Below are 26,234 nucleotides of genomic sequence, written 5' to 3' on the forward strand. Positions count from 1 at the left end.
CGCGGCGCACACCGACCGCGCGAAGGCGCGAAAAAAGCCGCTAGCGGTGTGCCGCTCGTCCGGCGCGCTGCTTGCGTCGTCCGGGGTCGGCCAAACTCGGAGGCGGCGACAAGCGCTCTAACCGCTGCGGCGGAGGTCCTCTCGGATCCTTGCGGGACCAACGTGCTGCAGGAGCTGGGACCCGACGCTGCGTCAGAACCCGTGCACACTGGTTCTCACATCACCTGTAACCCAGGACAATCGCGTCACCAGATGTAGGCTACCCCTTTCCTCCAATCTTCTTATATTTGGATCGAATCCTCTCTTTTTTTTTTCGTTGTTTCATGTGTTTTGATTGATTCCATCTCTGGATTTGGGAGATGTGTTCTTTTGGATGGCGTATAAACTTTATTTTGTACATTTCGTACTTTTCTTTCGGGTTCCCCAGTGTGATTTGTGGTTTTTTCGGCTATTGAGTGGAATCTGATGAAGTTTGAAGGAGGCAAAAAATTCTGAATTGAAACAAAATAGCAAAAGATTCAACTGTTTCACAACTTTGTTCTTTGTAAAACTGAATTTGTAGTTGCTATTGTCTTTCCTAGCCTTCTATGATTTGTTTTTTCAAGCCGTAAATTAAGTTCCTTTTGATGTTTAAAAGGGGGGGGGGGGGAGGGAAATGATATATAGCTCTCGGCTGAAATGTTTGTCGCTAAGGTTTTGACGGACATGGTGAGCTGTGTTCCTGGATGCTGTTTTGCTTTTTTGTTTTGTTTTTTGTGCAGATTTAACCTCGCTTTTTTTGTCTCCAATCTTGATTCCTTTTAAGTTGCCTTTCTCAATCATGTGTGATGAATTTGGCTTTTGTATTTTTGTAGTTTTTAGTTGGTTTGTTAAGATAGGAGAGTAGATAAATTATATTTGTGGTGGATTTGTTGTGGGTAGGTAGTAGGGTGAGATAGTCCCGTCTGGGATCGTGCTGTGAGAGTGGGACTTTTTTGTGAATGCGGTTTTATGTCGTAAATTTGACTCGTTCAAGGAGGTTTTTGTTTTTTGACACTGCGTTCCTATGAAATTTTAGAATTTAGGAGTTTTCCGGTAGTGGATTGTGGCGTGTATGTTGTAAGGCCCGTGTTTAGTTTTTTCTCCATGCCGTAATCCGCTTTCGGTTGCTGCATTTATGTATGTAACTTGTTCTTTATCTAAACCCGGTACAACGTAGATTCTGCTGTTGCATTTTTCTTTTCTTTTTCTTTTTTTTTCTTGCGCATTGATGGGCCTTATATTTAGCAAAATGGTTTCTAAAAATTAAGTTATTAATGTATATCTGATATTATCTAAGTCTTTTTGCATAAGCATAAGACTTTGTGGAGCAATGGTGGTTAGTGAGATCATCCTTTGTGTAACAAACTAAACATTAGTCTATTGTTTTTCTTAGGCAAATCTCTCTACAATCACAGGGAACTCCTAAATCCTCCCTGTCTTCTTTGGCCACTTACATGAGGCGTGATCACCTTGTTGATCGATCCTTTTCCGGATAGAGGATCCATACTTTTACATGCGCGGAATCACCTTTTGTAAAGGCAAAAATACGCTGAAAATATGCTGCTTTTAATGTAATAAGTAGTCTGGGATCTTGGTGAGTGAGGCGAGAGCACGCCAGCTTTGGAGATCCGGTGGTTTTCTCTGTTATGAATTGTTGCGTGTCGATGAAATAAATAATACAGCTTGGTGCACAAAAGTTGAACATTTGTTCCTTTGGGACTCAATGCCTTACTCCTGATGAAGGGTCAGACGAATGAGGAGAGGAATGGTTTTATCAGAGGCACAGGTAATACAGATCATGCCTCGCAACCCCAGGGATGATGAATTGCTACACGAGTACTTGTGTTTTTATAATTGTATCCAGAATTATATAGGAACCATATGGCCTCGATGTATGACTCCTCTTTTAGAAGAATAGGATTGTATGGCTCTTCATTCAGTTATAAAAATTGGTTAAAAAATTGGTAGGCCCGTCGCTCACATTGCTTTTTTTTTTTTAAGAAGTATAAAGGTAGCACATACCGGCGCTTCATTTATTTCAATTAGAAATAGAACTTAGGCTAGAAATGGTGAATCAACTAGGATTCGATACTTGGATTCTTGGTACCGAACCACCAAAGCCCTTGTGCCTAGTGAGCGGCTAAGGGAGCGGTCGGTCCATCTACAATGTGTTGGCTCAAGTTTCAATTGATCCCCATCAGAAGATACAAAGAGTTTAACGTACAGACAGATGGTTGGCGTTGCCTCTAATTCTTGATGATATTTGGGTTTTCTCCTTGATTTTTTCTGCTGCTGCCATTGTCTTATATAGTTTTGACTATTTTTTTTCTTCGACTTATAATACTGTAAGCAACTGTTGATCTGCTTTAGTGATGGCACTTTTGCTTTTCTTTTCTTTTGGTAGGAATTTGGGGTAAGTGTCAAATTTAATCGGGTCATCTGTTCCTGAACTTGCGACCCTGGACATTTGGCAGTAGTTGTGTAGAGTCATCATCTTTTTCTAGCTGTTTATATCTACATAGATTTTCGTTCTCTGTGGTTCCTGAATACGTTTGTCGGTGTTGTTATAAGGTTCAGTGAAGGTAATAATCTCCCCTCTTGTCCTTCTCTCGGGTTCTACAGATGGTAGGGAATCAGTTTAGCGACTGGCACTTATATATGTATGAAATATGGAATACTTACTTACTTTCTGAGTGGTACTTCGTTAAATTCTTGAATTACATGTTGTAGTCATGAACTATTCCTATTGCATGCTTTTTTCGTAACTAGTAATGTCTAAGTCATGAGCCTAGCTTAGTATGACCCGCTGTCTAAAGGTGCGATTGTTACACGCTTCACTGCGTTCATTTTCATAGCGAAGTGAAGAGGATAAGTGAACCCTTCCGAGGCTTTAGTTGATTACAGCGGCTGGTTTGATTGATGATGCAATTAGACAAAATAATCTTGCAACAATGGCAATTTTACTGATTGTTTTGACAGGATATGTTCTCAATTGGAATATAGCATTAGGGTTTCCTAATTTCACTTTTGCAGCACCTGAAACGTCGTGGAATGCATGGCGTGGAGGGGGCAAATCATGACGTGAACTCATACTTTTTGGCTAGACGGGTCTAAGAGCGTACATGTTTTTTTAGAAAAAATGCATCATGTGGCATAAAAAGATGATAGCACTGCTTGAAAGTGTGTGCAGCTTTGCCTTCGTTTCAGTACTTTTCACATAATATATGATAGTATTTATGTGTTACCTATTTTAATATGTTGGCTGCAGGACTGGAGACTGTTCGTCTGAAAACCTTAGCTGTCCAGCAAGAATAATAATTGCTTTGCAAGTATCGTGAAGTAGCTCCAGTGCTTGATTGCATCTGACAGTGAAAGCACAATCACCTTCAATCTTTGGTTGAAAGTTTGAATCAGGGTATGGCTCGGTTATATGCTGGTCCCGTGTCTTTTGAGGAATTGTATCTTAGTTGTTCACATTAATGATTTTATTGCTTAAAGATGTTGTTATGGAGGCGGGAGTTTGTACTGTCTTTAAATTTATCTAGTTGATCAGAAAGCAATTGTAGCTTTACATGAAGAAAAAGCCATTAATTTCATGTTAACTATATTCACTCAACCGTGTTCAATATATCTTTTTGGATGTAAAAATTGCTGTCAATAAATAAAATATAGTTTCTTGTTTCAGACTTTTAATTGCTTTTAACCCTAAATTCTCCTAGCATGGTGCTGATGATACTCGTCAGAACTAGGAGAGTAGTTGCTGAACATGGGTTTTTTGGCGAATATTGCAGCAAAATGCTAGTGTGTTTTAATATCCGACCGTCTCCGTGATCTCTATTATGGAGTTATAGCTATTTCTTCATTGTGTCCTTTCTGATTAATAATTGCTTGCATATGCAATTTAGAGCAATTTCTTTATAGTGATCTAGGCCCCACTTGTCAGTTGTTGCTGGTTTTTTTTTTTTTTAATCTCCATAATGCAAGTCTAGTGAATAGGAATGCATGGGCAGAGTGACTACTCTATTCTTCGTCATTGTGGTCGGTGTAGCTTGTCGATCAATCCTGCTCAGATGTAGAAAAAACAATCTCCTTCAGAACAACAGTAACAGAATAAAGAATTGCTAACTAAGGCTTGTGTTTTGCCGTGGCTAACCCACTAATCTAGTAGACTAGGCAACTCGATGCCCATAAGTCTGTAGAAAGCATCTCCTTTTTAATATTATTATTATTATTATGTAGGGGCTCCAGCTTGCCCGCCTCTGTAGCACTAGTTTCATTTATCCAATGAATGAGCCAGGTAAGCGATGCTACCTTTTTTCTTGAAAAAAAAAACAAAAAAAAAAAAAGCAGTCTGCCATCCAATTTGCCTATACTTGTTGCATTATTTTGTTTTTTAAAGTAAAGACGGCGATAATACCGAAACTGAGGCCTTAAATGAGTCTGTTTTCAAATTCTTTCCTCATTTTCCTTATATAACTTATCTTAGTCCATTAGGTAAGCTGATCATAAATGTATGTTTGCTGATAGAGATTTATCTTGTGTGCTTCGTCATTCATTGTATCCCTAGATACCTTATTTTCCTTTTCTATAAAATATATATATACCACACACAGTCACACAGCCACACAACATTGAATCACATGCCAGTTTCAAAAGTTTGACATTAACTGTTGTTTTTTTCCTCGATTGTAATTGGTGCACGGAACTATCACAAAAATAATATCCAAAGGAACAATCCGGCTGCTGAATCTTGTAACCTTAAGAAGCATATTAGCTGTGGAACATTTATAGACAACAACACCTCATAACTGGGACTATCCCTCCCATCATTAGGGAAAGTTGAAGTCCCTTGTATTCTTGTGGAGGTTGCTGATATTTCTTCCATATAACAAATATGTTATTCTAGAGGCTCATGACTATCTATCCATTTTTTTTTAATTCCAAACTTCCATTAATTTTCTTCTATTTTTGCCCGGAGCCAAAAGACTCAAACTTCTATGTATATAAGCAGTTGGGTACTGGCATAAGGCATGCACAAAAAGTAAAGTTGTTCTTTTGATAAATAGATAATAGCTAAGAATCTCTATAGTTATCACACAACAGGATAGAAGAGTTTTTTTTTCCCCTCGGCCCGCGGCGGGGGCGCGCCGGGAGGGAGCAGAGAGAGAGTGCGATGTGTGAGAGAGAGTGTGATCAATAAATTTCCTTAATATTTGCTGAGGGTTTCTCTGGGTATCGTTGAGGTGTGCATGACATTTTATTATCTGGCCGTATACTTTGAGGGTGCGTATGGACTGTTTGGTGATATCCGTAGAGATGGCATGGACTTTTCCTTTTAATTTTCAAAATTTAAATTTTAAATATCAAATTTTAAATTTAAGATCAAATTTAAATTTGAAAGATATAAAATATCAAATTTTAAATTTAAAATCTAAAAAATTAAATTTAAAATTTATAATTAAAACATTAAAATTATAAATTTAAATTTTAAAAAACTAAATTATAAATTTCAGAAATTTAAATGATTGTACCCAAATTTGTGTTTGGGTACAAGAGGGGGATGATAACCCCTTATCCCTCCTATTGTACCCAATCCAAACACACACAATGTACTTTAAAATTTGTAAACTTGATTATTTATTATTAACTGATTTTTATGTTTGGGAACTCATTTATATATCTTTATTTTCTTCGTGTAGTTTTGAAGATATTTATTTTTTTTTCATGTGTTATTTTGTATATGAAGATGTATTTATTTTATTTTGTAATACCTCTTAGGAAACAAAATAAATAGCACATCAAATATTAGCTTTTCTGTGACATTTATGTTTTTTGTTTTAAACTAGTTTAGTTCATTAATGGTGAGCAATTTGAAATAGACCCTTCAACTATAGACTATTTTGAAATAGACCTCTCAACTTCTCTTTTTTTTACTGGGACCCTTGAACTTTTAAGTTTTAAAAATTAAGGGATTTAGTTAAAAATTAGGATTTTTCAAATTTATAATAATTTTGCCAAATCACTAACTTTAATCAATTTTTAGTAAATAAAATTAGATTAATTAATAGTCAATAACTAATAAAGTAATTATGTTTGGAGAAAAATAATTAACGTAACTAAGTACAAAAACTTCAATTATTAAAAATGGTGAGGGTCTTAATCAAATGAAATGGAAGTTGAGAGGTCTATTTCTAAATGGCCTGTAGTGACCCCACGCATTGTTGTGGGTTTTGGTGATGTTATAAATTCCATACACAATTATGTCGCGTAAGTTCATTGTATACTAGTGAAGTTACCCGTGCACTGTGGCGGACTGATGCTATAGAAGACAGAAGATTAACAAAGTAAAAATTTTAAAATTTTTTTGAATTGCCGTAAAGCATTAATAAATAATGATAATATATATTAATATATATACAAATAGAATAGATGAAACAGATATACGTACAAATGTAACAAAACTTACAATTTTAGTAAATAAATTATAAAAAGTAATAATGAAATAAGCAGTAATAGAATTATTACTCCTTATGCATCTTGATCGCACTGCAGACACCAAGGAGACGAATCCTCATCTCCACATCACCTTTGCCGCCATTGTTGACATCGACCACCTTTTTCGTCACATCCACGTTGATCACATACGGATCTCTCCAAACCTACCACTTCTTTCTCCTCATTGACTCCAAATCTATCTCTGCTTTCTCCCGCGATATTGTGCCACAATTTGCGGAACTCTAATTTCAGTCCACATACAATTTAAAAATAGAAAGAGAAAAAAATTAAAAATATTACAAAATATGAATCTTTCTTATGTGACAAAAAAAAAGAGAAAAAAGAGTACAAAAAATCTTATTTTATTTTTTCTTATGAAAGCAATTTGTTTATATGAAATTCGACCGTGTGACCACATAACTAGGAGGTAAGCGGGTGAGAAGACGAAGTATCATATAGAAATGGAATAAGAAGACGAAGCATCAAAAAGTAAAAAGAGCACAGAAGGTAAGGATGAAGGAGAAACTGTCACGTGGTAAGTTCATGAAAAATAATGTATAGGTATTGAAGATTATATGAAATTGGACCGTGTGACCACATTAATTGAGAGGTAAGCGGGTGGGAAGACGAAGTATCGCGTAGAAATGGGGTGAGAAGACGAAGCATCAAAAAGTAAGAAGAGCAAAGAAGGTAAGGATGAAGGAGGGACTACCACGTGGCAATTTCATGAGAAATAATGTATAGGTAAAGTATAGGTATAGAAGTATAGATATAGATTACTATTTCTTGTGGATTTTTGTTTTCCAATTAATTTAGTTTTTTTTTATATGAATTTTCAAAATCTAACGGATTTTAAATTTGAGTTCAAAATAGACCTCTTTAAAATATAAAGTAATTTATATATTTATGCTAACTGTAAAAATTATAAATATACAAAAATAAAGGATAAAATACAACAGAATATAAAAAGTGTCAATGTGTCGATCAACCCGAGCACAGAAATCTCACTCTATTTAAAAAAATTTAAACTTTTTGCGGTTGGCAAAGCACTCTAATCAATGCAGTAGAATACTTATTTGTCTCATTTAGAATACAACAACTGGATTCTCGTCATATGGCTTCATCAATTTTGCACAATTAGATAAGCGTAAAGCTCCACAAAAAAGAATATTTTTTTTTGACCTCTCTTTCTAGTAAAATAAGTTTTTATTGTGTCTCAAAGGTGTAGAGGAGCACTCAATTTATAAACACCATAGACCTATAAATTACAAGAGTTGAAAAGCATATGTTACATAATATTTAGTAATTAGGTTAATAAAGTTTAGGTTACATAGCTCTCTCTCTCTCTCTCAAAAAAAAACAAAGGTTTAGACTACATAGGGTGTGATTATAGCATTAAAGAGAGGTTAAATGTAAAGTGCATAGATAATAAGAAATTACCATGAATGCATACATTATCAAAGAAAAGAAATTAATAGTTTATTTAATAATAAAATGTTACAACACTTGTAAATGTATTATCGAATTAGCCAAAACAATTATATAATGGATAAAAAAACGTACAAAATTTATCTGAATTATATATCATTTTGATTTGACTGCTTAATTTTTCAAAAATTTTGATTTTACTATCTAACTTTTCAATTTGTTTAATTTGAACCGGTCAATGTCATTTAGACTTCAAAATTGAATGCATTGTTTATGTTTACAGGTTTAATTAGTATATTTCATGTAATTCTTGCAGCTATAAATATATTAAAATAAGTAATTAATTTAAATTTTAAAGTCAAAGTGTCGCGAAGTGATCCAAATCAAATAAATTAAAAATTGGATAGTAAAATTAAAATTTTAAAAGTTTAGATAGTGAATTCAAAATAGTCCATTGTTCAGATAAGTTTTATAAATTTTTTACAGTGATCAGTAACGATGTCGTCTTATTTTGTTGATAAGTCAAGACCATTTGATTTATTTTGCTTCTTTCAATAATATTTTTAATTGATAAACACAAAATATAGATAATATATACATTTTTTAAAACTAGTCCAAATATATATTTATAAGTTTTAAAAATTTATAAAAGATAAAAATATATAAAACATATCTGAATTGTAATCCATTTTAATCTAACTCCCTCATATTCAAATTCATTGATTTGAGCAATTTAATGATCTTTACAGTGAAAAATACAAGTATGCTGATTATTTTTACGTATTTAATTAACACATTTCATGTAATTCATGCAATTACATTTGTATTAAAATAAATATAATCTTTAAATTTTGTATTAGAAAAAACTTTCAGATAACTTAAGTTAAATAAATTTTAAAATTAGACACCAAAATTTAAAGAAAAACTTCAAATACTACTTTTGTGGTTTCACACTTTCTCATTTTAGTACTATGTGGTTTCAACTATATCAATTAAGTGCCTTGTGATTTTATTTTTATCTTTTAATTATTAATTCTACTAAATTTTTTTGTTAAATCAGTGACAAAGTTAAAACTAAAGGGTACTAAAATAAATATTCGATAAACTTAGGTACGGTATCTGAAGTTTTTTTGTATATAATTTAACGAAATATTAATAGAGGGGCCAAAAAAAAAAAAGAAACCACAGGGTACTAAATTGATACATTTTAAACTATAGGGTACTAAAGTGAGAAAGTGCGAAATCACATGGTACTAAATTGATATACTTTAAACCACAGGGTACTAAAGTAAAAAAGTGCGAAATTATAAAGATGGTATTTGAATTTTTTCCTAAATTTTAAAATTAGACACCAAAAATTAAAATTCTAAAAAACTGAAATAGCTAAAATATATTAAAATTTAGAAAAGTAGGTTTGTTAATATTTTAATTTTATAGGAATATATTTGTAATTATTTCATGACTAAACCAGTCCTCCACATGTGACGACATCAGTCAACACACGCACTGTTGCTGTCAGCCGACAACGTAAATTAAATGATGGGAAGGGTTAATTGCATCATTACCCCCAACCTTAACCCTTTATTTTATTTGGTCCTTAACTCTTTTTTGTGTACTATACTGTTTGTAATCTTACATCTTAGCCCATCTAAAGGCTATAATTAACATTCCGTCTTTTTTTTTAATTAAATTAACTCCTTACCTTTTTTCTGATTTTTTTTTCTATTATGTTTCTGACCTTAATTTTTTACTCAATCATGTCAAAGTCATCTAAATTTATATTAATTTTGATAATAAATCACGTTAGCTTTAATAAAATTTTTTAATTTATATAGATCACGGTTGTAATTTGATGGCCACCGATAGTATTCTGACTGTACGTCAAGAATGTCAAATGCTTCAAAAGAGACAGTACATTTTATTTATAAGATCATGATAATTATAGGTGTTGATAAAATTTTGCATGCATATAAAAAAAAGGTAAATAAAGATTAAAATGTGAAAAGTGAAAAATGTTAGGAACTATAATAGTTCAATTTATTTTAAAAGTTTTAATTAACTCTACAAGTTAAGGTTCTAATCGCCAAAAAAAAAAGTTGGGGACTACAGGTGCAATTTTAATGCATTGAAAGATATTGAGGCTGGTTAGGGACCAAAATACAATTATTTCAAACAATTGCAATTAATTCTAGCCCCTGGATATAAGGTTGTGATTTACTCGTAAGACCACCTACACTATAGGTCGTTTTGAAATTCGCCCCTCAAAAATTTAAAAGCGTTTTACTAATACTTTTAAATTTTAAAATTTTTAGACTTAAATGATTCTAGGCAAATAAGTAGGATATTTTATATCAAATTTTAAAGTTAGATATCTTAATTTTTTTTATGAATAAAACTAAAATTATTGAGTTGATTAATAAAACTTTTGAATTGATTAAACAATTTAATATATTATTATTTCAATAAATTTTTAAACAAAAGTATATTTCTAGAACTTAAATTATTAATAGAAGGATAAACTAAAACTATTCTTATTGGTTAGCTAATTTTACTTTATCCTTCCGTATGGTTTGAAAATTTTTTATTAGTAATCCTTTAGTTTTATATTCTATTATAAGAAATTATCATTAAATTTGATGATAAAGTGATAGGTTTTATAAATCACATGATGAATTATAAATTAGTTTCGTAATATATTTACCACATTATGGGGTTAATTTATAACATATATCATCTTATGGCTATATAGTTTGTAAGTTATAATACTTTACTATTTTACTTAAATGACAGATCCTGTAAAATAATAAATAAAATTTTTTAAACCGTCGAGTGTTAAAGTAATTTTTTTTTATATTATAGAAAGATAAATTGAATTGTTGTGTAGATAAAATAAAGCTGAGGGACTACAAGTTAAAAAATTACAATTTTTTAACCAAACAAATTTGAATATCTCCTTAATAAAATCATAAAAAAATGGAGGTGAGGTAGCAATTTCAGAACGAAGAGTAAGTGAGGGGGGTCTTCGTAAATTTTTCACCTAAGCATTATCGTCTCACTTTTAACTCCGGTCTTCCGAGTCTCCTCTTCGTCTCCCCCACTCTTTTCCCCTGAGATTGAGCGTCTCCGTAGGAACCCTAACCCTAACCTTAGATCGATCGATCGATCGATCGCCGGAGGAGGAGGAGGAGGAGTAGGAGGAGGAGGAGGAGGCATGGCCGCTTCTGCCGCCGCCGCGGCGCGAAAAGCCCTAGCGGTGTCGCTCGTCCTCGCGCTGCTCGCGTCGTCGGGGTCGGCCAACTCGGAGGGCGACGCGCTCTACGCGCTGCGGCGGAGCCTCTCGGATCCCGACAACGTGCTGCAGAGCTGGGACCCTACGCTCGTGAACCCGTGCACCTGGTTCCACATCACCTGTAACCAGGACAATCGCGTCACCAGAGTGTAGGCTACCCCGTTTCCTCCAATCTTCTTATGATTTGGATCGAATCCTCTTCTTTTTTTTTTTCGTTGTTTCATGTGGTTTTGATTGATTCCATCTCTTGGATTTGGGAGATGTGTTTTTGGGATCGTATAAGACTTTATTTTGTAGATTTCGTAGCTTCTTTCGGGTTCCCGGTGTGATTTGTCAGTTTTTTCGGCTATTGAGTGGATCTGATGAGTTTGAGGAGCAAGAAATTCGTGAATTGAAAACAATTGCAAAAGATTCAACCTTGTTTCACTTGTTCTTTGGTAAAAGATTGAATTTTGTAGTTGCTATTGTTTTCTATGCCTTCTATGATTTTTTTTTTTTCAAACTTAAATTAAGTTCCTTTTGATGTTTTAATGAATGATATATAGATCTGAAATTTGTCCTAGTGTTAATTACTGGACATTGGCTGTTTCCTGTGCTTTTTTGTTTTGTTTTTTTTGCAGATTTACCCTTTTTTTTTTGTCTCCAATCTTGTGCTTTTAATTTCCCTTCTCATATGTGTAGTGAATTTGGTTTTGCATTTTGTAGTTTTTAGTTGGTTTGTTAAGATAGGGAGTAGATAAATTTATTGGTTTGTGGTAAGTATTGGATCCGTTTCTGGGTAATACTTTTTTAATGGTTTTATGTCTAAATTTGATGTTCAACTTTTTTTTTTTTTTTGACGCGTTTTATGAAATTTAGACTTAGATTTTGCTTGGATGTGGGTGTATGTTGTAAGGTGTTTTAGTTTTTTCTCCATCCTAATCGCTTCGTTCATTATGTATGTAACTTGTTCTTTATCTAAACCCTTACAACTAGATTCTGCTGTTTGCATTTTTTTCTTTTTCTTTTCTTTTTTTTTTCTGCGCATTGTTGGGCTATATTTTAGGCAAAGGTTTCTAAAATTAAGTTTTTAATGTATTATATGATATTATCTATCTTTTTCATAAGCTATACTTTGTGGAGAATGGTGGTTAGTGAGAATCATCCTTTGTGTAACACTAAAATTATTCTATGTGTCTTTTCTTAAGCAAATAGAGTCTTACAATCACAGGGAACTCCTAATCTCCTGTCTTCTTATGCCCACTTACATGAGGCGTGATCACCCTTGTTGATGAATCTTTCCGGTAGAATGCATACTTTACATGCGCGATCTTTTGTAGAAAAAATAGCTGAAAAATATGCTGCTTTTCATGTAATAGTAGGTCTGGGAGCTGTTTATTATGCATATCACCCCCTTTGAATGGTGGGTTTTCTCTGTTATGTTGGTTCTTCATGAAATAAATAATAATAGACTTGGTGCACAAAGTTAAAATTTGTTCTTTGGATCAATTCCTGACTCCTGATGAGGGTAGAAATGAGGAAGATGTTTTATCAGAGCACAGGTATAAGATCACTTCCAACCCGGATGATGAATTGCTACAGAGTATGTGTTTTGTATAATTGTATCCAGAATTTATATAAACCATTGCCTCATGTATGACTCTTCTTAGAAGAATTAGGATTTATGGCTCTTCATTCAGTTATAAAAAATTTTAAAAAATTGTAGCCTATCTACATGCTTTTTTTTTTTTAGAGATAGGTAGCACGCTATCCGCTTCATTTATTTCATTCAGAAATAAACTTAGCTAGAAATGTGAATCAACTAGGATTCGAACTTGGGATCTCGGGTACGAACCACCAAGCCCTTTGCCACTTACTCTAGGGACGGTCGGTCCATCAACATGTTGTTGGCTCCAAGTTTCTTGATCCACCATCAAATACAAAACTTACGTACACAATGGTTGCGTTGCCTTCTATATTCTTGGATGTTTGTTTTCTCCTTGATTTTCTGCTGCTTGCTTGTCTTATATATTTTGATATTTTTTTTCTTGACTATAATACTGTAAGCAACTTTGAATCTGCTTTATGATGCCTTTTTCTTTTTCTTTTCTTTTTGGGTAGGGATTTGGGTAATTCAAATTTATCGGGTCATCTTGTTCCTGAACTTGGACGCCTGGAGCATTTGCAGTATTTGTAAGTCTCATCTTTTTCTGCTGTTTATTCTCATACTTTCGTTGCTCTGTGTTCCTGAATACATTTGTCGGTGTTTTATAAGTTCATGAAGGTAATGACTCTCCCCCTCCTCCCTTCTCTCCGTTTACAGATGTATGGAATCAGTTACGCTGGCACTTATATATGTATGATATGGGCATACTTACTTACTTTTGATGGTACTTCTAAATTCTAATACATGTGTAGTCATGCCTATTCCTATTGCATGCTTTTTTCGTAATATATGTCTAGTCATGCCTAGCTTTATATGACCCCCTGGTCTAAGGGCGATTTTAACCTTCACCTTCATTTTTCCTAGCATGAAGATATATGAACTTCCACTTTAGTTATTACAGCTGTTGAATTGATATCATTAGAAAATAGTTGCAACAATGGCATTTACTGATTTGTTGTTGAAGATATGTTCTCAAATTGGAACATAGTTAGGGTTTCCTAATTTCACTTTTCAGCACCTGAACGTATGGAATGCATGCGTGAGCACATCATGACTGAATCATACCTTTTGGCTTAAGGTCTAAAGGCTGTTATTGTTTTAAAAAATGCATTCATCATAAAAAATATACCACTCTTTTGAATGTTGCACTTTGCCTTCAGTTTCAGTACTTTTCGCATAATAATGATAGTATTATGTTACCTATTTAATATTTTGGCTCAGACTGGACTGTTCGTCTTGAAAACCTTAGCTGTCCACAAGAATAATATTGCCTTTGCAAGTATATGAAGTACTCAGTGGCTGTATTTGCATCTGACAGTAAACAAATCACCTTCAATCTTTGGTTGTGAAGTTTATCCAGGGTATGCTCGTTATATGCTTCGTGTCTTTTGAGGAGATTGTATCTATTGTTCACCATTAAATTTATTTGCTTAAGATGTGTTTGGAGGCGAGTTGGTACTGTTAAATTTATTCTAGTTGACAGAAAGCAATTGTAGCTTTATATAAAAAAGCATTAATTTCATTTCCTATATTCCCTCACCTGGCGAGATTATACTTTTATGTAAAAATTGCTGTCAATAAATAAATATATTTCTTGTTTCAGACTTTTTAATGCGTTTAACCCTAAAATTCTCCTACATGGTGCTGATATATCTCAGAAGCTAGGAGAGTAGGTTGCTGAACATGGTTTTTTGGGGAATATTGCAGAAAATGCTAGTGTGTTTTAATATCCGACCGTCCGTATCTCTATATGGAGTTTATAGCTATTTCTTCATGTGTCCTTTCTGATTAATAATTGCTTGCATCTGCATATTTAAGCAATTTCCTTTATAATCAGGCCCACTTGTCATTGTTGCTGGTTTTTTTTTTTTTAATCTCCATAATGCAAGTTCTATGTGATAGGATGCGATGGCAGATGGACTACTCTATTCTTGTCATTGTCGGTTAGCTTGTGATACATCCTGCTCAGATGTAGAAAACATCTCCTTCAGAACAACAAGAAAAAAATAAAGAATTGCTACTAAGGTCTTGTTTTTGCCGTGCTAACCCACTAAATCTATAGACTAGCAATCTGCCCACTAGATCTGTAGAAAGCATCTCCTTTTTATTATTATTATTATTATTATGTAGGGGCCCAGATTGCCCCACTCTTGTAGCCTAGTTCATTTATCCAATGAATGAAGCGGGTAGCGTGCTACCTTTTTTCTTAAAAAAAAAAAAAAAACAAAAGCAGTCTGCCATCCAATTGCATACTTTGTTGCATTAGTTTTGTTTTTTAAAGATAAAGACGGCGATAATACGAAACTGAGGCTTTAAGAGTCTTGTTTCAAATTCTTCTCCATTTTCTTATATACTTTCTAGTTCCATTAGGTAAGCTGATCATAAATGTATGTTTGCTGATAGAGATTTATCTTTGTGGTTCGTCATTCATGTATCCCCTAGATACCTTTTTTGTCCTTTTCTATAATATATATATACACACACAGTCACACACACACACATTGAATCACATGCAGTTTCAAGTTTGACATTACTTTTTTTTCCTCGATTTATTGGTGCAGGGAACTATACAAAAATAATATCCAAGGAACAATCCCTGCTGATCTTGGTAACCTTAAGAGCCTTATTAGCTTGGACTTGTATAACAACAACATAACTGGGACTATCCCTCCATCATTAGGGAAGTTGAAGTCCCTTGTATTCTTGTGAGTTCTGATGATGTTCTTCCATAGACAAATATGTTATCTAAGCTCATACTATCATCATTTTTTTTTAATTCCACTTCCACTTAATTTTCTTTCTATTTTTGCCCGACAACTCAAACTTCTATGTATATAAGCCAGCTTGGTACTGGCATACCAAAAGTAGTTGTTCTTTTTATAATAGAAAGCTAAAATCTCTATATTATCAACAAGGATAAGAGTTTTTTTTTCCCCTCCCCCCCCCGAAACAAAAATCATTGTTGAAAGAAAATTATCATCATTTCTTAATATTCTGGGGTCTTCTCTGGGTTTTTCTGCAAATTATGTCGTTGGAGTGCATGACATTTTTATGCTGCGTATACTTTAGGCTGTATTGACTGTTGTGATATCCTAGAATGCATGGACTTTTTTTTTAACATTTGTTTGTTTTGTAGACGGCTCAATGACAACCGTTTAACTGGTCAAATTCCAAGGGAACTCATCAAAATATCTAGCCTCAAAGTTGTGTAAGTGCAAAACTTTTAATGATTCCCATTTTCTTGGCTGCTCGTACAGCCATCGCTATATCAGGTTTCGGCAATCACTTTCTTGTTTATTGTGCTTCCAGAGATGTCTCGAACAACGATCTCTGTGGAACAATTCCCACCACCGGACCTTTCGAGCACTTCCCCTTGAACAAGTACAGCTTTCAATCTAACTCTTATTGTTTCCAATAATTTATTTTGGAGTTCCTTTTTGCACGATATAAATAACATAGTTTTCTACATGCCACCTGTTGAGTTCACAGAAAGATTAACGGAACAATTCGAATCGATGAAACTTGAGACTTGAGAGCTAATCAGCGATCCCTTCTGTTAGTTAGAGAACAGCTTGGTAGTAATGAAAGTTAAAAAAAAAAAAAACAGAAGCTGATGATTTACTCGCGCTGTAGCTGTTCGGAATCTAGTCTAGCTTGCCAACTGATAAATATCGTGAGACAGACGAAAATATTGAGTTTGCGTAGTCTCTTTTTATTATCGTCTGTTCTAAGCCTGCCTTTTACTTTTCATGCAGTTTTGAGAACAATCCGCGCTTGGAAGGTCCAGAACTGATGGGGCTCGCTGCGTACGACACAAACTGCTGAGTGAAAACCCTGCTTAAGGTAGATGATCTCCTATATTGGATTTCGGTAAAGATTTATGTCCTGTTGTTTGTATTAGTGGCTTGTAGAAACATTACTACTACATGCAGTGTAGATAGGTGCTATATATATATATATATATGTTGTTGTTGTGACTCTTGACCTTAAATTTAAATAAGAAACTAGACTAAGCTAGTGCTAGAAAAAATAGTATAAAATTAATAACTTGACCTTGTGTTTTGTTCTAAATGAAAGGTTAAACTCCTAATATTCTGGTTACTCTTGAGGCTAATTTAAGCAGGGGTGGGTTTTTTTTTTTTGTTTTTTTTTGTTTTTTTTTGAACTTTAAAGCTTGTTTTTTGTCGGTTATTATGGATCAAATGATAGCAATGTAGCTTTTTTTTTTTTAAAAAAAAAAAGAAGAAGAAAAAGGGTAAACTTCAATGGCTTTTTGACCAGCAGGTTCTGACAATAAAATCATGATAAGAAAGTACTCATTTTACTATCTTGTTTACCAGTAGGTTCTGACAATGAAATCAGAATAAAGCCACAGGTTAGTTAACTATAGCTTTTTGACCCGTAGGATGGTTAAGGGTTCGTTTCTTTTGGTATAAGTGGAGTGATGGAACTCAAAGTTTCATCACTTACGTTATTTGTTTTTTGTGTAAGTCAAAAATATAATGTAACTCAATTTATGTTAGACCTTCACTTCATCTAGTATCGACTTCCTTCTCTAAAATGCCGAACTCGACTTCTGCCATACTTAACTTTCCCTAAAAAGTTTATTAAATAGTAAAATCTAAACTCTACTTTCTTTATAATGAGTTAGAATTATCTTATTTATAATAAATTATAATTATCTTTAAATAATAAAAAAAAAAATAATTATATAATAGGTTAATTTTTGTAGCGGTAAATTTATCACTGTATTTAGGAGATAACGGATCCACTTACTTACATCGAAACAAAAAACGAAATTTAGAAAATTAATTTTATCAGTATCAAGTTACATCAAAACAAATAGAAGAAGTAATTGAATTTAACTTTCAGACTATACGAGTTACGTCAGAACAAACAATAAAAAAATAATCACACTTCAGAAAAATTTAAACACCACTGTACTTGATTTATGTTGGATCTACAGATTCGTCAATCCAAACGCCCCTTAAGTGAAAATGCTCTGAACCACCTAAGCAAATTGAAGTTTATTCTTTTTGAATGGGTAGTTTCCTAGATGTTAATACTCTTTAAATTTTGATAATATCAGGATTCTTTAAACTTGTCTTAAACTATAAATTCCATAAATTTGCATAACAAATCTCTCCTTTTTTTCTTTTCTTTTCTTTTTTTTTTTGTGAATGGAAACAAATATGTATGGACATTTTAAACAGATTTGCACTCCTTTTTGAAATTGAAAATGTTGCAATTTCAAAATGGCTTCTAGTGGAGGGGTTTCTATTTGATTTTGGCTAAACTTGAAAAATATAACTAAATATTTTGTTAATTTCTCCGCCCACTGATCCATAATATTATTATTATTATTATTATTATTATTGCTATGGGGGTTCATAGTTGTTTTAAAGTACTTGTAACAAGCCAAATTTTCCTCCTCTTTATTTTATTTATTTATTTATTTAATTTTATGAAGGAACCAATCCTTGTGGGCATTACAATGCAAAAACTGAGGAAAAAAAAAAAAAAACTTGGGTAGTTGTGGGCCTTGTGGCAAGATATTGCCACACAACCAATCAATCCAATTTCGAAAGTAATTGGATTCGGATAAAAAAAATTTTGTCAGGAAGATTAGGCCCAGAAATTCGGATAAGTTTCATGTTTGGTCCTCAAATTATAAGGCCAGTGAATTTTTTTTTTTTTTTTTTTTTTTNTATTTTAGAGATAGGTAGCATGCTACCCGCTTCGTTTATTTCATTTAGAAATAAACTTAGCTGGAAATGTGAATCAACTAGGATTCAAACTTGAGTCTCGGGTACCAACCATCAAGCCTTTTGCCACTTGCTTTAGGGACGGTTGGTAAGGCTAGTGAAATTTTAGTTGTAATTTTAATGAATTATTATAATAATAATATAGTTTAATTAACTAAATAAATATTAGCGTATTATTATATTTTAATTTTTGGTGCATCATTAATTTCTGCACTGCTATATTAATTTGACATTAGTAATACATTAATATTTAGTCAACTAAATTAGAATATTAGACTTAATTATAATAATTCTGAAAAATGATCTAAAAATTACGATAAATTAAAATTTGTGGATCTAAATTTCACCCCCTCATAGTTTGAGGATCAAAGGTGCAATTTACCTTAAAAATTAAGACAAGCTGGTGACCGACCCAGTTTCACACTAGTTAGTTCAAATTAAATGTCAAATGATATAAAGCTGTTTTTTTTTTTGTTTTTTTTTGTTTTTTTTTGGTTTGAAAAGATATATTAAGTGCCTGAATGATTGCGATAAATTTATTTTGAATGCATTAGTTTTGTATTTAAGTTTTTATTTAGTATGTTTTTATTTTTTATTTTTTAAAAAATATTAGTTTAAATCTGGATCAAATCGGGTCCGGATTTACACATTCTTTCGAATCGGATAAATACAGTGCATTTCGAGATGCATGTAATTATTAATGCGACACTTATAACTATATACATCTTATTTGATTGGATATAAAATAAAACAACAGCAACTAAAGGTTATTTATAAAATTGTATCATCTTATACATGGGCCGTGAAATTACTTTCTATGTGGGAAAGGAAAATATATATTTTCTCTTTGAATGATTATTAGGGCGCTAAGTTTATCTTTATTTAATATTATTTTCTCCGACTACTACAGTTAGATGTATTCGGCCAATTTAGCGATAATTTTAACTGCTGCAGCTGAGTTTTCTCATACAATTTCAGTTGAATTCAAATGCATAAAATTAAACGACGAACTTGATTTATATATAGTTACAACTGCAATGCGTGAAAACGAACAACCCCTAAGATTGAAAAGTACCTTGCACCTCTAGTTCCCACCAACTTTCACTCAAAAACTTTTCTAAAAATTATTTTTATTATTAGAAGATAAATTATTGTATATATCATTGCATCTATATATCTACATAATGTGCATATATAGACCCTGTGTTTAAGTACCATTTTGTTTTTTTTTTTTCTCTATATGCGAATTGGACAATTGAGATGAATTAGGCTAGGCAATAATTTTTAAGCCACACAATTAAGGGCTAAATAAAATATTATTAAAAGATTATGGACTAAAAATGGCTACTTTTAAGAGTAATAAAAGATAAGGATTTAAATGTGGGAACGTGACACACATGTGTGCATAAAATATACTTCAAGATAAGATATAAGCAGTACCCCCACAATTTTCTATTTAAAGAAAAAATATATAATATTAATTGCAATGAAGATCACCTACCCACGCAAACCTTTTTTTGTACACATCCCAAGGAATATATTTATTAATTATTATTTTATAGAAATAAATTTGTACTCTTAATTTGACTAAATTATAAAAAAAAAAACTTTTTGTAGTTTTGTGACTTTTGTCCCCATCTCAATTAACCTGTTATGCTGGTGTAAATATTCAAAAAATAGAGATTAGCTACAAAATAATTTAAAAAATGTCAACGAGTCGATCAAGCCGAGGCACGGATATCTCGCTCTCTTTAAGTAGATTCAAGTCCTCTGCGTTTGGCAAAGCCTTTGAACCGATGCAGCAGAGCACTGACTTGTCCCCTCCAGAATACAACGGCTCGACTCTCGTCGTGTGGCTTCACCAACTTTGCACAAGTAGATGAGCCCAAAGCTCCACCAAAAGAGACACCTTTTTTTGACATTCTCTCTCTCAAGTATAATTAAAATAGCTTGTTGTTTGATGAGTTGTATGTAAGTGAATAGAGAAGACTCTATATATAGGCTCAAAGCATAGGAGTTACAAGGATTAAATGACTTAGAGTTAGTTTCAAATATAAGTTCACAATGAATGCAAACTAAATGAATGAAGTGTTAACTTCACATGCACAACTATAAATGCAAGTATAGGTTATGCATAGGTTAATAGAAATCATATTAATAATAAAATGTTACAACATGTTATATTAAAAATTTAGATGAATTCAACAATTATCTTAAATAGCTGGACCAGTTTGAAATGATGATAAAGTGTAGGGAGATAATTAATGCAATTTTGTTTTATATTTACTCGCTTATAATTTAGGGACTGTTTTGTCCCACGTAAAAATTTTAAAAAGAGAAGATTCCTTCCATGCAGAAATATTCTTATAATAATTACTAAAATATTTTATACTATTTAGAATAATTATTTTAAATTATTATAATACATAATTAGATGACCTAACAGTATGACTGCTATATTAATTTATAGTAATTTAATAACAAGTGTAACAAATAATAAAACATATTTTTAATAGAAATTTTAATAAGCCCCAGTTGATATTTAAAACTGTGTTTGGTTCGGGTATATAAGTAAAAACTGCTTATATCAGGAATAGATACAAGTTCAGATATAAGCAGAAACTAGATTAATTTTGCGTTTGGATAAAAATTGGGTTGTTATTAGGAATAAGATAAATATTGTTTGGATGGTTAGATCGAAACATGAGGAATACGAATTATAATTTTAAATTAAAATTATTTTATCTAATTAATTAATATCAAGCTACTTAATTATAAGTAATAAATTAGTTAATTACTTTATTATTTAAGTTATGAATAATGAGTTAAATATATTAATTAAATTAACTAATAATTTAATATCATAATTAAAATTAAATTTAGGCTTTAATTAACTTTGTTCTCACTTGAGAATAAGCTTATTTTAGAGCAAATGGTAGAACAGCAGTTTCAGGTATAAATACCTACTTATTCCAGGGATCCGAGAAATACTATTTTCGAATACGAAAATTCTCCTCTAGAAACAAAGAATAAAATTGTTTCGAAAATTGTTATAAATAATAAAATAATTTTCATCTAGTTTGAATGGGCTGATGATGGTGATAATTTTAAATCCATAAAAAATATTTGGAGAAAATCTTCTATGTAAGGGAGATTCTGCGTAGCACCAATTATATTAAATCAATTCTCTAGAGATTCGATGATCATATAATGAACATCGAGTTAAATGGAAAATTTTGATAACTTCAAACTGAGATGATGCCAAAAAAAAACAAAACAAAACAAAAAAATTATTGTACTTTTGTGTAAGATGAGAGTATTTAATTATATAATAATATTTGATAACTTCAAATATGATATTTTTATGCGCACGTGAATTAGNAAAGAAGAACTATTGTACTTTTGTGTAAGATGAGAGTATTTAATTATATAATAATATTTGATAACTTCAAATATGATATTTTTATGCGCACGTGAATTAGTTAGGTTATAAGTATGAAACGTGCTATCACTTTTGAATTCTTTTGATAAAAATTAGGGCTCGAGTCGAAGAATGTTAATGGGTAAGATTCAGAGCGAATATTTGAACATACGAATCTGATAAAACATAAAAAAAAAAAATTGAATTTGAAAGCAATAATTGCTCTTTACCAAAGTTCAGAACTAATCATACCTAAATCTACATTTTTCAAAGTGCAAAAAAAACAGCTATAAAATTTAAAAAATATATGTAATTTATTAGAATTTTTATATGTTGTATAATATAAAGCCGAGTAAATTGCACGTTTGGTCCTCAAACTATCAGTAAGGTAATAATTTGGCTCTCAAATTTTAATTCATTATAATTTTTAGCTTGAAATTTTTGAACTGTTGCGATTACATTCCACAACCTAAATTTAATTGGCTAAATATTGATAAATTGCTAATGTAGAAGTGATGGAGAAGTATTATGATTGATGATGTGACAAAAAAAATAATTAAGATATTACATCACTTCTGCATCAATAATTTGTCGATATTATAATAATTTTAAAAGTTCGGACTAGAAATTATAACAAATTAAGATATGAGATCTAAAGTGTCCCACGCCTCACAGTTAGAGGACCGAAGGTGCAATTTATCCCATGATACCGGTTCTGGCTTGGATTTCGGTTTCGGTCTAGATTCAGGCCGGTTTGGATTCAAATTCATGTTCAGATCAGATACGGATAAAAATCACGCCTAAATATGAATCGGTCAAAATTTTCATTCTTCATACCTATAATTAAAACCACATTCGTTTAGTGCCAGTTTCAATTAAACTTGACTTTTTTGGATTCAAATTCGAATAAAATTTTAAATATTTGCGCCCGTCGACATTGCTTTTCTGAGAGGAGAAAGAAAAAAAAAAAAAAAGGGAGAAAATTGTGGTGTAAGGGCCCCAAAGGCAACTTCTGAGAGAGTGAGTGAGAAAAGAAAAGTCAAAGCATGAGGCATCATTAATCCTCGTGTTGAATATTTTCGGAATTTAAAGCACGTGTCACTCTCACCCATCCCCAAAAAATCCCATATTCAACTCTTATTATTACATTACAGATTCTTGATACCTTATCATATGTCACATATTATACGACTACCCCTTTCATTTCCGCGTTACATGCAATTATTTACAAAGAAAAAAATTATTTTCAAATATATATTATTATATAATTTATATTTACATATAAAAAAATTAAATTTAAAATAAAAGCTATTTTTTTTTAAAAAAAATCTTTAGTAGTATAGATATTTAATATTTAATTTCAGACAACAAAATCAGCAATAATGTATTTCGTGGAATAACAAAATCTGAATAGACTCTACTTGATCTAATTAAATCTAATTGATCTAACTTTGTTAGATATATAATTTATGAGTGACCTGGTATGCTTCTGAAAGCACGGAGCCTTCTGTACTTTTAAGTTGTTTTCGATGTTTGGACTTTCGAATCGACGATCGGCTTCGCTAGAGTTGATCTAGAGTATTTGAAGTACCCAGAAAATAAATTTTGTGATTTTTCGATATCATTTGCCTAGTGATCGAAGGGACTCAAAATCAATAATTTTAATGACCATGGTGAGCCGTTTGCAAGTTTAACGGTGTAGAAATATTCAAATCACGTGAAATTTTGCTAGAAAATTCTTTATACTATATAAGACAAGATCAATAACTTTGATCTAAAATTTTAATGTCATATCATCATATTTTGTAAGATTTTTATTTTTAGCCGTTGATTTTGAGCCCCTTCAATCACTAGGCAAATGATATCGAAAAATCACAAAATTTATTTTCTAAATACTTCAAATAGTATAGATCAAGTCTAACGGAATCGATCGTCGATTCGAAAGTCCGAACATCGAAAACGAGTTGGAAGCACGGAACGCTCCGTGCTTCTAAAAATATACCAGACGCACTCATAATTTATTATTGAATTATATTTGCATTATTTTTATGTATGATATGTTAGATATTGAGGTTTCTAATAATTGTTTGTACAAACAATTTAAAATATTATAAGGATTTATTTTCCAACAACTTATCAGCAAAGTAGAATATTTTCATCTTAAAAGATGCTTGAGAAGAAATTTGTTCCAACCCATTGGAATTGACCCTAACTTAAAGAAAAGTCAAAATATCTTTTTTATTTTTTATTTTTTTTATTTCATGAATAATTGAATCAAAAACCAATTGCACTTGTCCAAGGAGGATTCAAATAAAGAATTTGCCCTAAATTACTTGTTTTATGAAAACTCTTTGATGATGATTCATTCAACTTAGTCTAGGGCTGCTTTTGACTTGACAACATGGAAAAATAATGGGATGATTATTTATATATTTTTTTAAAAAAATGCAAAAATAATGGGATGATTATTTATATATTTTTTAAAAAAAATGCAAAAATAATGGGATGATTATTTATATATTTTTTTAAAAAAATGCAATAGCAATTTATACAATTTTTTTTTTAAAAAATGAAGTGATTTACTAGAGGCGGATTAAACAAAAAAAGGAAAAGAAAAGGGAGAGAGCTATTCACAAAAGAAAGAGCTATTCACAAAAAAAAGATTAAAAAGAAATAATATCTGATATACTTTTCGGAACTTCAAAAATATCTAATATATTTTTTGCTGACCAAAATAACTTTATGATTTCTAAAAAAATCCTTCAAACGTCTCCTAACGGCTAGGGTTTACTAATAAAGTTTAAAATTTAGAAGGATATTTTGATAATTTCGGAATAAATTTCAAAATTTTGAATTGTAGTTAGGGATAGAAAATTGCAACTTTATTTATAAAATTATGTTTAATAAAAGGCTAAATTATAGAAGATTTTTTTTTAAATATCCACTTTTTCACTTTTACTCCTTGACTTTCAAAAATTTACATTTTACTCTCTTAATTTTTCAAGCTGTTGGATTAAGCCCCCCTTAATTCGTCCGGTTCCATCATTATTTTATTTATTTTTTATAATTTACCTCAAAAATATCCTTTAATTTTTTTTTTATAGAAAAAATAAAGATAATTTGATCATTTTGTCCTCTCTATTAACACCGTACTTTTTTACAAATATTTCTAAAATTTTAAAAAGATAAAATATAAATTTTTTAAAAGTAAGAAAAAAATAAAAAGTAAATATTTATAAAATTTGTTTTTGTAATTTAGTCTTAATAAAACGTACAGTCGCAATCGGAGTCTTGGAAAAAAAAAAATTTGGTAATCTTAAATTGACCTCGTGCGTTGGTTTTTAACATAGGTTCATTTTTTTAATTTAATTCTTTATTTTTTGAGTGATTTTTAATTCTTTTCTAAGAAAAAGACATATGATGTTGACACATGATGATAAAAACTTTTCGTACCAAAAATAATTATTGGTCGCACCAAATAGATCCGTACATCCCTGCACCGTTCCATCATTTAATTCTCAAACAAAAAAAAAATAAATTAAGCTTCAAATTATAAATTGGGCAATTTAACAAAGTAGCAAGTTAGGTGGAATGATTAATGAGTTAGTTGTAACTTGTTCAACACTTGAACATAAAAAAAAAAAAAATTTATTTTCTAATTATTTACATTTATATTTTTAAAGATAAATAGTTATTTTATATTAATATATATGATATATATTAGAATTCAAAAAAATTTTAAGCTATTTAAGTATTTAAAGAAAAGTTTTGAAGTCGGAGCCTATTCCTTTTCACCAAAGATTAGGTTCGGGATAAAACAGGCTTCATAGCTGAAAATTATATTTATTTCGTTGTTTGTTCTGTATAACTGTGAAGCTGTAGTTTTTTCAATTTTACTCTTTGTTTAGCAGAAAGTAATTGGCGTAAAAGTTACAGGTACGAAAGACGTGTTAATATAAATATTTGAGTTTCGACCAAAGCTGAAATTTCAGCGAACAAGACAACGAAAGTGCGCATTTTCAACTTTACTCTTGCAACTCCGGCAAAGCAAATAGACCTATGGATATACGGGTGAATTTGGTGCAGGCAAAATATATATATATATATATATATATATATATATATATATATATATATATATAGAGAGAGAGAGAGAGAGAGAGAGAGAGA

The 26,234-nt window shown here is 31.5% G+C and overlaps 1 protein-coding gene across 1 annotated transcript; it reads left to right on the forward strand.

Moving 5' to 3' along the window:
• On the forward strand, positions 11,016 to 16,922 carry LOC109709233 (somatic embryogenesis receptor kinase 1-like). The gene is made up of 6 exons (XM_020231352.1): positions 11,016 to 11,382; positions 13,334 to 13,405; positions 15,440 to 15,583; positions 16,015 to 16,086; positions 16,188 to 16,259; positions 16,634 to 16,922. The coding sequence occupies exons 1-6, from the start codon at positions 11,156 to 11,158 to the stop codon at positions 16,701 to 16,703; spliced, it is 657 nt and encodes a 218-aa protein (XP_020086941.1). The 5' UTR covers positions 11,016 to 11,155; the 3' UTR covers positions 16,704 to 16,922.

The sequence above is a fragment of the Ananas comosus genome, linkage group 4, assembly GCF_001540865.1.
Source record: "Ananas comosus cultivar F153 linkage group 4, ASM154086v1, whole genome shotgun sequence".
In the NCBI taxonomy this organism is placed as follows: Eukaryota; Viridiplantae; Streptophyta; class Magnoliopsida; order Poales; family Bromeliaceae; genus Ananas; species Ananas comosus.

Bases quoted from the DNA above. Each gene is read 5' to 3' on its own strand.
- LOC109709233 (XM_020231352.1), top strand. From the start codon at position 11,156: ATGGCCGCTTCTGCCGCCGCCGCGGCGCGAAAAGCCCTAGCGGTGTCG. The intron at 11,383-13,333 runs GTAGGCTACCCC...CTTTTTGGGTAG, and splicing joins GACAATCGCGTCACCAGAGT to GGATTTGGGTAATTCAAATT. The intron at 13,406-15,439 runs GTAAGTCTCATC...TTATTGGTGCAG, and splicing joins CTGGAGCATTTGCAGTATTT to GGAACTATACAAAAATAATA.